The sequence below is a fragment of the Phoca vitulina genome, unplaced genomic scaffold, assembly GCF_004348235.1.
Source record: "Phoca vitulina isolate PV1807 unplaced genomic scaffold, GSC_HSeal_1.0 scaffold33, whole genome shotgun sequence".
Taxonomy (NCBI): domain Eukaryota; kingdom Metazoa; phylum Chordata; class Mammalia; order Carnivora; family Phocidae; genus Phoca; species Phoca vitulina.
Genome location: NW_022589736.1, coordinates 7,653,846 through 7,665,859, shown reverse-complemented (window position 1 = coordinate 7,665,859; position 12,014 = coordinate 7,653,846). Strand labels below are relative to the sequence as shown.

At 40.9% G+C, this 12,014-nt stretch overlaps 1 protein-coding gene across 8 annotated transcripts in view; it reads right to left on the bottom strand.

The window, feature by feature from the left end:
- TASOR2 (transcription activation suppressor family member 2) overlaps positions 1-12,014 on the bottom strand; it is a 76,407-nt gene that overhangs the window by 18,776 nt on the left and 45,617 nt on the right. For 7 of the 8 annotated variants that reach the window (XM_032426068.1, XM_032426071.1, XM_032426074.1 and 4 more), the window contains 4 exons: positions 10,147-10,866; positions 6,340-6,582; positions 2,199-3,078; positions 103-532 (listed from right to left, as the gene is read on the bottom strand). In XM_032426068.1, the coding sequence (XP_032281959.1) occupies positions 103-532; positions 2,199-3,078; positions 6,340-6,582; positions 10,147-10,866 (2,273 nt within the window). The remainder of the gene's footprint in view (positions 1-102; positions 533-2,198; positions 3,079-6,339; positions 6,583-10,146; positions 10,867-12,014) is intronic. The other variant, XM_032426070.1, reaches the window with a different exon arrangement.

The following is a 12,014-nucleotide window of genomic DNA, read 5'->3' as shown; positions in this document are numbered from 1 at the left end:
AAACCAATGACATGTTTTGAATGTGATTTTACATATCAAGGAGAAAAAAAAAAAGAAATTTCTTCAAAACTGTCAGCACATACAGTATTCAGCTTTACTTACCTCATTATTACAAGAATAAATGAAATTCTGGCTTTCTGGGGTATCTGGATGACCCTCTCCTGCACAAATTTCTTTCTGTTCATTCTGTACCCAGAATTCCAAGCCTCCCGTGGGTGGTGGTTTCATGAAGGGAAGCAAGGAGTTAGTGTCAGGGAAGGACACATCGGCAGCATGACCTGTGGGAGTTTCATTGGTCTCCAACAGAGGGTCTACAGAACGTCTTTCCACACTGGAGGACTCCTCAATTTCACTGAATTCAAAAGATTCTAATGTGCTATTTATAGACACATATTTTGCTGGGTTGCTGTGTTCTACCACTTTTCGGGATGACCGTATGACTTTGTTCTGCTTGCTGTAAAACAGAGCTACCCACATATGAAGTAAAAGCTTCACTTCTTCCACGTTATCAGGTAAGTCAGTGTTCCAGGGCCTGAGATTTTAAAGAAAAAACATGCAAAAAAATCACTGAAATTGGTGATTCTAATCTTAGTTTTAAATGTGTTCATTTTTATATTAAAAATACACAAACTTGAAACAATGAATAAGATAAAAATGAAGTTAATGTAACAAATAATGACAATGAATCTAATCCCCTCACTTAACAGAGGCAGAAGAGGGAACTGAAAATCAGAGCTTTGAAAACTAACTTCTTTTAGATCACAAAACCTTTACACGGCTTACGTGGCTTTACACGGTAGAGCCACGACTCGAACAGAGGTCTCTGGGGTCCTGGTCTAGGATTTTTCTTTTACTCCACTCCAACTCTCTCTGGACACAATATACCTATTATGTGAATAATGGCTCCAGCAACCACCCAAATCCTCATTTTTGCCAAGTCTGGCCAACTCATTTCTTTTCTATTTTTGTGTGTTTCTTCTAATAGTTGGGAAAGTCTGAAGATTAAAATATCTCTGTGGGCAATTCAGCAGAACTACACTATTTTCAGATTACAGTCCTGGCAAATCTCCTGAAACCACACAGGGAGAAAACATTTCTGGCCATTTGCCCGGCAAAAGTAAAGCAGAGAGTGGCAGTGAGAAGAGTCAGAGGGGCTGCAGAGCTGGGCTTCAGGTAAGCAGGATGAAGGCTATGGAAATGACCGTCCTGAGTAGATGCAAATGTTAAGTCAATGCTCCCATGAGTGCAAGCTTGTAACCGGAGCACGGAAAGAAGTCTGACACAATTGAGCCGCTCCTAGGTGAAACACTCCACGAAGAGGTAGGTGAGTGCCATTCCCTTCAGCAAGCGCTCGTTGGGAATAGTAATGGTTACCACTTACCAGTATGTGCCAGTCACTGCGCAAAACCCTCCAGTACACAGCAACCTCACTTGTAGCTATTACTAACCCATCCTTCGAAGGGTTCCCTACAGACTGCCATCCTCCACTGGCTTCACCTGGAAATCTGTTAGAAATGTAGACTCGGAGGCCCGGAGGCCCGTCCCAAACAGAGTTGAGTCACAATCTGCACTTGAATGAGATCTCTAAATAAGCTGTCAGAGAGTAAAGATTGAGAAGCACTACCCCAAAGAACAGGAACCTCTTCCAGGTCACAGAAGCTAGTTAAGTGGGAGAACCTACGTTAAAAACCTGGGTCAGCCCATACTCCAAAGCCTGTGCTTTCAGTCCCTCTGCTGTTACTGCCTTGGCCCCTTAAAGATTTATAGAACAACCCCATGTAAACCTGCTCACGCAGAACAATCTGACCAGCTTAACAAGCTAGAAGTAATTCTTGAAATGTTTCTTCCGGAATTTAGGCTGTAAAGCATTATTTATCTCACGATTTTACATTAAGATCTCATTTAAATATTGTAATTCAAAGACCACAAAGGCTTATGTAGGAGCATCTCAAAATGGAAAGCCATTCACAGGGTTAAAGTCAGCTTGCAAAAGGTCTCCATGTGACCACTGACAGGGGCAAAACCAGCCTCATTTTCTTAGTTGTCAGTAAACACGACTGCCTGATATTATTACTAAGTTATCGGATGCACACACAGGACTTCTCTTTGCCCAAAGTCTGGCACAAGGATTCCTTCCCACTGCGTTTATCTCAACACAAAAGTCACGTCCGTTTTCATGGAGTGTCACTCCTACTTACCCATGTAGTGCTCGGATTACAGTTTTCTCCAGCGGATTGTTGGTATACTTGCTGTCCAAGCTGAACACATACTCCGTGTCACATTTGAAAGTGACCTTAAAGGAGCCGTCACAGCTGAACACAGTGTGAGAGCAGTGAAAGTCCTTCAGGCTGGAGGAGAGCAATCTGCTCCTGCGCTTGAGCACCAGGGCCTCGGACAGCTTCTGCAGCGGGGATGCGCTCTGCTGGTGCCGGAATGGCATTACTTTCCCCACTGGGGTCCCCGCCTCAGGGCCTTTGGGGCCATTCTTGGCGAAGGCAGGGCTGGAGGTTCCTCTCTGCTGTAGATGCTTCTTTGAATGTTCCGCAAGGAGCAGGGCATAGGAATGTTCCACGGCAACAAAAGAGCTTTGGCTTGCATCATTACTTTCTAACGTTTCCTCGGAAAGGGCTGATGTGGCTTCCACGGGGGCCGGACTGCCAGGAGCCACGCTCTCCTCCTCTTGGCTGACGGGGGAATCGGGTGCCGGACTACTCTTCTTCTCAGAGGAGGGCTTAGGTAACAGTCCACCTTTTTGATTTTTAACTCCTCTGTGATACTCATGGTCAGATGTACCGCGCACAGAATGTTCTTTAGAAAGCAAAACATCATTCTGTGGTGATTCAGAGGCGCAGGGAAAGCTCCTGGGCTCAGATGGTGGTGTGGTAGAAGTAGCAGCACTTAATGCTAGGTCAGCTAGCATATTGAGGGCTTGGGAGTCACAGTTGACAATGGAGTTTTCAGGCAGATCTTTTTGAGCCACCGAGATATCTTCTGTCTGAGTTGCATTTATGCTAATAACATCCTCTTGACCAACTGATGAGATTTCTGATGGAAGTTGTGAACCAGTTTCTCCTTTTGCTTCAGTATAAAAGAAAAAGACATGTAACATTTGATTTCCATATATTTTAATTCTCTGCTATATTACTACTATGGCTTAGTGAAAATCAATGGTTAAGTCAATATACTCAAGAAGAACCTCTGGATAGGTTACATAGATTACAGGTTGAAATTTTACTATCAGGTTTCTTCCAACTGCCAGTTCTAATATAATGTATTTACCATGGGAACAAATCTTAAGGAGTGTGCATATTGATTTAAAAAGAAATCACCTTTCAAAAGGCACGTACCGAACTACACACAAGGTATACTGATCAGCTAAAGAAATATACAAAGAGGGAAAGAAAAACAAGAATAAAAAACAGGAGTCCTGCCCTCAGAGAGCTTACAATCTAGTGAGAACATAAGAATTTCTAAGTTTGAAGTGTATATTATAGTATGTTAACACACTTTTAGAAAGCATGTCCCTTAACAAGTGCTTTGTTAGAGAAATCACCTAAGTTCAAACTAGACATGACTTTTAACCCTACTAATGTTTCATTAGAATATTGTAATGATACAAATAAAAAAATCAGAAGAGTCATAAGATTATTCATTCAGAATCACCAATTTCATCATCTTCTAAAACTTTAAATTCTGTACTGAAAACATTTCCTCTCTACTCTGTCTGCAAATAGCAAATCTCCTTGTCTCCCGATAATTCTCCTTTCTGTAGATGATCCAATCCACCATATGTCTTAAGCAGAAAGCGACCTTCTACAGTCGCCTACTTGCATTCTCAGGATGTTAGTTCGGCCTACTTAGATGCGGCTATCATGAAGGACAGAGTTCACAACAATACTAGGCAACAATTTCCTGCAGCAAGTGCATGCACAGGAAAGCCAACTGTGTTCTTTATAACAGCAGCAGCAGGTCTGAAATGAATTATTAACCTTCCTGCAAAGGCCAATGACTACTAATCCATTTAAAGAGAAAACCGTGGCCTGTGAGGTCATCAAACAGAATGAGAACGTGGGTGTGTGTGTGGTGGGAAGGATAAGAGTAATCAACCACTGTCCACTTTTTATTTAAAATAGCAAAACCCAAGGGGATTAGGTGGGTGAAGTGACCCGAAGCAGATATACCTCATCAGCCCCACAGATCTACTGGAAACATGATATCTGATGTGTTTATTCACACTAATTTCATTCCATTGTCATTAATATTACGGCTCTTACACAGGGTATCACTTGTGAGTAAAGCCTAATATAAAGAACACTGCACTGAAGAAAAAGGCTTCATTTTAACAGATTATGTGTCTCAGTTAAATCATTTAATTACGGATTTGTTAGAAGTTCTCAATCAGTTAAAAATAGAATACTGATCATCTCTTTTAAAAAATACAAATAAGACAACACCAAATGAAATATATGTAAAATATAAAGTTCAACAAGTAAAAGCTATATTGAAAACTTTAAAAAGGGCAGAAAAGCACTAGTTTCAGTAACAAAAATGAGCCTTCTTAAATTCTTATACTTTAAGTATAAGAAATGAAACAGATTAGTATAGGTGACTAAGAAATAAAAGAAAAATTAAGAGATTATTTAAAAGGTGGCAAGCTTAAAATTTTAACTTGGAATGTGGCTGCACAATATATACAGACATTTACAATACAAATCAGTCTATTTCTGAATACATATTTTAAAAACTTCATTTTCTGGGCGCACTTTTCTGCCAATACCCAACTGCATTCCTCCCATTAATCCATTAGTCTACAAATATCTACAAATATTTGTACCAATTCAGTACAAATAATTCAAATGACACAGCTCAGCACACAAGGCATTTATATGTGTATCTATGCTCATGATGTTTACAAATTCATTGGAAAGACAGGACCAAGACAAATCAAATGATTAGAGAAGAGTACGAATTTGATTCTACGGTGTTCTCAAAAACCCAGAAGGAAATGAAAGAAACAGAGGGCTGAGTGAAGATCAGAGCATCGGGAAACGCCTCACGGTGGAGGCAGGACTAGCTGTGCAGAATGTGGTGGAGGGGAAGTGCACAAGAGCAGAAATCAGGGTGACATGTGTGGGGAAGCCCGGAGTACGTGGCAGGATAGACACACTGAACGAGAAACAGCAAGAGGGAAACAGGAAGGTGTGGAGTAAGGCCTCCTTAGGAACCGCCCAAGAGACCAGCAGAGTTTGCATTTGGTATGTATGTGTCTCAAAACTGCAACACTGGGTTTTCGAATCACATGAGCTCTTAAAAAATCGTCACTCACTGAAAACAAAACACAAAAAAAACCCTTCTGTTATAAAACAATATTAAAGAAACTTAGAAAAAACCACTCTTACCCATAATACCATCAGCCCAATAAAACAGTATTTTCTGAATTCCCACTAACCATGAGGTTTTTTAAAAATCTAAAAATAGGTGAGGGAGAAAGCAGAATCAGGGAGATTAGACAGAAAACTGTAAGAATACAAAGTATGAGGACATTACATCTTTGTTAACAAGAAAAACAAGACACATGCAACCCCACAGGCCTCAATACAGAAGATGGAGAAGTCCAAGACTCCGCAGGCTGGAAGAAGCGCAACACATACACATACACACACACACACTGGAAGAAGTGCAACACACACACACACACACACACACGGACGCAAGGTGAGACAGGATGTGGATGCGATGTGAGCTCCGCTTGGGAGGTGAAGTCTGTGGGGACGGTGGGGCTTTCTGTCTAGCAGTTGAAAATACAGAACTAGAGCAGTTGGGCATTTGTTCATATAACTAAACTTTATTATTCACTGAAGCAAAACTAGGAAAGTAAAACCGCTTTTAAAATTAATCTAATGCTTTCTAAAACCAAACACAGGGTTCTGGACTACTGAGTGTCTTCAATGATCTCTTTCTAACTCCCTTTGGACAAATAAACTTCTAACCTTCTACTTTCTTAACTGATTACGGCCCAGAAAAATATTGCCAGATACTTTCTGTGTGCATTTATTTATAAGGAAGCCTCTCTACACTGACACTCTTGTAGACCATTCACGTTCAGGCTTTCTGCAAACTAAAAAGTAGGGTCTATTTTGTGAAGGTCTGAACCTGCACTTAACAGATTTATTTACAACAGGAAACCCACCTACTTAGTCCTGTTAGTGTTTGAACTCAAGGAAATAGCAGGAACTGTTGCTAAATTTCAGCTGTTCTTAGATTATTTCAATATACTATCTTGCAATCTCAATTAGTCTGCATTGCGGTGTTTAAGTCGACAGGAAGAGTGTTTCTTACCAGGTTGTGGCTGCTTTCTGATTCTGGGATTCTGATTGCCTTTTACTAGATTTACCCTCTGCTTTTGTGGAGATTTCTTCACGGGTGGCTTAGCCCTTGGAACAGTTTTGACTGGAGATTTCTCTTGTTTCCTTGCCCTTTTAGTATTCGTTGCCACTGGAGCATCTTTAGAAATGGGAGCTTCTTGTTTTTTCCTATCCAATTTGGTTGTCTGTACAAACTGTGCAGCCCGCACGTCAGCACCTTATGTAGAAAACACACCGTTTTTTAAGGGGTAGGGGGCTCAAATATTTATCAGCAATAGCTTCTCCTTTGACTTCTTTTGTTTTTTGGGGGGAGGGGTAACTTTAACAATAGGGAAGAAAATATAAAATTTGGGGTATTTCATTAAAAGATTTTTTTTTAACAAAGCATGAGTTAAAAGCTCTCAGATAAATATAAAAACATGATCTTTCTAAGCATTGGATATAGCCTGTCAGGTGAAGAAGAATGTCAGAGTAATAACTTTGTAAAAACAAGGCATGACTTAACTAAAGAAAAAAAAAATTCTCCATAATCTTTCCTGACTGATGAGGCAGGTGAAGGCTGAAGATGGTAGTTCACAGCACTGGGGAATGGAGAATTCAATTTACAGAAAAGCAACACAGCTCCCATGAAGTCGAAACTGTAATCGCACGGCAGAAAAGAGACTGTATATTCATAAAGAGCCATCTTCTGATTTCACTTGACTATTCCTAAATATACAAGTCTTAATACCACTGGAAAAATCGTCTTTACAGAGCAGACAGAGGAAGGTCTGCTGAAGAGGCCTTCACCTGATTTAACTTTCTACAAGTCTCGTACAAAGTGCTCAGCTTTCATCTCTCTTACAAAGTGCTCAGCTTTGCTTCTCACATGGAAGGGAACAGCTAGGAGGCAAGTATGTAGGAAAAAACCTCACGACTACCCTGCTAATTTAACAGAAAGCATTTCAACCTTTTAAGAGTTAAAAAAAAAGGTTAATAAATGTTCCCTTTGAAAACTTTTCTTACTTTCAGCTGTTCCCACCAAAAAATTTAGTCCCAAAGATATCAATAAAAATATCACACGAGTGTTGGCAAATATAAAATTACGTTATACAGAAAACACTACAGATGACCCTTGAACAACGTTTGAATGGATTCCTTTTTAATAAATCTAAGTACACTACTATAAATGTATTATCTTCCTTTTGATTTTCTTTTTAAAGATTTATTCTTTGGGAGAGTGCGCACGCATGTGCACGCTCGAGTGGGGGGATGGGGGGTAGAGGGAAAGGGAGAGAGTCTTAAGCAGACTCCGCACTAAGTGCAGAGCCCAACATGGGGTTCAATCCCACAACCCTGAGATCATGATCTGAGCTGAAATCAAGAGTCAGACACTTAACTGACTGCACCATCCAGGCGCCCCCCCCCTTATGATTTTTTTTAAGATTTTATTTATTTGAGAGAGAGAGAGCACAAGTGAGAGAGAGCGGGGGGGGGGAGGGGCAGAGGAAGGAGAGAGAGAATCTCCAGCAGACTCCCCGCTGAGTGGGGCTTGATCTCACGACCCTGAGACCATGACATGAGCTGAAATCAAGAGTTGGATGATTAACCGACTGAGCCACCCAGGGGCCTCTGCCCCTTATGATCTTCTTATAGCACTTTCTTTTCTCCAGCTTACATAATTGTAAGAATACAGTATATAATATGTAAAACATACAGAGTACGTGTCAATCAGTGATTTGTACTATCAGTAAGCTCCTGGTCAATAGGAGGTTATCAGGAGTTAAGTTTGGGGAGACAAAAGCTATAGAGATTTTTCCACTGTGTGGGGGGTCGGTTGGCGCCCCTGATACCTGCGTTGTTCAAGGATCAACTGTATTTCTAATTGAGAAAAGGAAACACGATAGTAGTTTAATAAATTGTGATGACTACCAGTGAAATGTAGAAAACAGACCAATTTAATTTCATTCTTTTGGGAGTTTGAGAAAGGGATGTTTTTTTTTTTTTTAAAAAAAAGCTCTTGCATCTCTTTATGTGGTACACTTCCCTGGGTCTAATTATTTTCCTTCCTATTTATGACTTCTCATTCTACTCCAGCTATTTTCTAAAATTTTTAGCACAAAAAAGGCAAAATATAAATCAAGCAGGAAAAGTTCAGACTAAATTGAGAAGAGAAAGGAAATAAGACGAGAGGACCAAGAGCTAGGGGAGGCTCCTAGCAGCTGCATAGGCGGGCAGGAAGACTGCACACAACCCAGGTCCTGGGAGGGAAACAGAAACACAGAAGGAGGTGATCCTTCAGGGATCATCTGCATCACTCAATGCCATGTTAAAGTTGTAGGCACAATTCACTGGTGGACTGTAAAATAAATTTAATGAGTTGCAACCAGAATCCTTTCTTAAATGAAGCAGAATAGAAAATACTAGATTGTACTAGGCATAGTTAGGGTAAATGTTTTTTGAAATTTTTGTTTCAGTCATGTATATATTTGCATGCACTGGACTATATAACATAAAACATTTCTTAAAGTGGAAATCTGAGAAACAGTGACAACATGTATCCTGAATTATAGATTATTTAACAGCTTGAAGTAAACTGGTTCATATACAGAAGAAACCCAACATGCTTGGCCTGGAACGTATTTGTAAGTAGGGGTACAGTCTGGTTCACCGCTTTATACTGCCACACTTTCCATCCTTCCCACACGCGTGTGCATGCGCACATACTCACCCCGTCTCCAACTATAATAAGCCAGAAATAACTATCTGTTAAGCCACAGGGTAAAGCCTTAATTATCTACAATCCTGAGGATCTGCATATCCCTGATGTTTTCCTCTTTAGGCACCAACATTTCTAAATTCAAAATATTATACATACAGTTAGCAAACCTTTTCTGGGACAGGCTGCCAGGACATATTTTCAGCTTTGAAGGTCACATGATCTCAGTCACAGCTGCTCACCTCTGCCAGCAAGGTGTGAAGTAGCCAGAGACAACTGGTAAATGCTTGAGGGACCCTTTGGCCACAGTTGGTTGACCCCTTCTGTAAGGGGTCATGGAGCATATGGTTCCCTACCTTTAAGCGAAGTACAATACACACAACTAAGGTGACAATAAGCCCAAATCACGTGGTTTGCTGTGCTCTGTTTGCCACAGCACATTTGCCTATACACTAAATGGCTCCAGACTGATTCTCATTTAATTTACAGGAGGCAACAAAGCCATTTGTAGGATCATTTCAATATACAGGTCTCTAGGCCACTGGACATTGTTTGAACAGGTCTATGGCAGGATCCAGGTGACTATTTTTAAAAACTCTGATACACACAAAAGATGGGAAATTTTGCCCCAGACTGCTTTAGGTTTGGAGAGTTCAGGCATTTAATTCCCTCTTTATACACGTTCAAACTACTGGTTATCACTTCCTGCTGCTACTGGTGAGCCCGGTTTTAGAAGACCCTCTTCTGCCACCCTTATTTGTCCAAGGATAGCTCAGAAACTGAGTCACCACTGCTTAGAATGGAGTGTAAACGAGTGAGTGACTGTTGGAAGCACTTTACAAATGAAATATGAGCCTTTGGTGAGTGGGCTTTTGAGGTATCTTACAGTTTTTCCTATTTCTTGATTTTCATCTGCCATCTAGATCGGTGCTTCTCAAATTTTAGCACGTAGACAAATCACCTGGAGAGAAACATTGGCATTTCTACCAAACTTCTACCTGATACTCCCCAGCTCGGGGCACGACAATCAGTACCATAGCTACTACTAATGCTCATTTCATACTCCAAAGAAATCGTACTTACCTCTTTTTCTTTTCTGAGGGAACGGTCCTTTAACTAATTTGAGAGTTGCTAGAGAATCCGAACCCTTGCTTGCTCCGGCAGGATTTCTTTTGGGGAAGGGGCGGCACAAGTTCACCCTTTTACTCTGCACGGCAGGTGGTACGCTTGCCTTTCTCTTAGGCTGAACTCTCAGATTTGATGCTGCGCTTAACGGAACCAGAGCTCCCCGCCTGGCTTTAAACATTTCTTCAGGATTCTTCTCGGTTTCAGTTTCTTTTCTTACTTCTACCTCTGAGTCAAGAAATTCAGGATCTGGAGTCATAACTAAAGAAAATGCAGCGTCACAAATTCCATCTGAGATACAAGGGGACTGAGGACGCTCTGCCAATAAATCTAACGCAGTAGACACTTCCAAAACATACCCACTAGGATCTGAAAAATAAGACCTCAACTGAGTTAAAGACTGTGAAGGGCACTTTTCCACTGGAGGAACCATGTCAAAGCCATTGGACAGTTGGCCAAAGAATGCAGTCTCTTGAATTCCATCTTGGGAAGCAGCGGTCAATGAAGGGCCTTTGTCTACCTTGTACAGTTCTTGGAAACTATGCTTTACTAATGTGTTTGGACACACTCCTTCTTCAGTAAATGACTTCTTTGCTTCTAGCAGGGCACAATTAAGGGCAGGTAAAATAGGTGTCACCTTCAATGAGATGTCATCTTCACCTTTCAATTCTTTCAGCCCTAAAACATATACACATACATTTAAACCTCAAGTTTTGTCTTTTTTTTTTTTTTTTTAATTCTACAAAAACATGCAGGAAGAAAATCCTGTGGATTACAAAACCATGGGATGGTTGAATATGGTAGTGTTTCACATGGGAATCTAATTGGCAATTAATAGAAGACCTATGGGTACATTTAATGTATATATATCTCTCTATTTACATGAAATCACTCACACACACACACACACACACACACACACACACGCGCGCGCGCAAACCAAAAATGAGTGATTCCAGTGCAATCACTGGGTTAGAGTGAGGAAGGCAGCTCCACCTCATCTGACCAGGAGCCCAGCATGAGCTCAGGTACCATCGCAGATTTGCCTTCAAGTATTTTCAATGCTCATTTCCTGCTTTTAAAATCGGTCTTATTTTATCTGTACCTTATTTAACTTACTTCAAATTCTTTTAAAGAAATTACAATGCAAACTAACTGACCTGCAGAAAGTAAAACCTTTAAGTAACCCCTAAATCTCATGGTAACTATTGGTGTTAAAATGAAATAAACATTTTTTGGGGGTGCCTGGGTGGCTCAGTTGGTTAAGTGACTGTCTTCGGCTCAGGTCATGATCCTGGAGTCCCAGGATCGAGTCCCACATGGGGCTCCCTGCTCGGCAGGGAGTCTGCTTCTCCCTCTGACCCTCTCCCCTCTCATGCTCTCTCTCTCAAATAAACAAATAAAAATCTTTAAAAAAAAATTAAACATTTTTTAAAAAGTAAGTAACTAAACCGACTAGTCTTGTGTTCCACTCTCTCTCCTTGGCTCACTCTTTGACGGAAATGCTAATTTTTCAGCAAATCAATAACATAAAGAAAAATAGTAAGAGGGGGGAAAAAAGAGAAAAGGTCAGGTCACTGAGAAGTGGGTAATAAAGTCCTAGAAAATGTAAGGCATCAGTAACTCTTAGATTAAAAAACCCCACAGATGGGGCGCCTGGGTGGCTCAGTCAAGCATCTGCTTTCGGCTCAGGTCATGATCCCCGGGTCCTGGGATCAAGCCCCACATCGGACTCCCTACTCAGCAGGGAGTCTGCTTCTCCCTCTTCCTCTGCCTGCCACTCTGCCTACCTGTGCTCTCTGTCAAATAAATACATAAAATCTTAA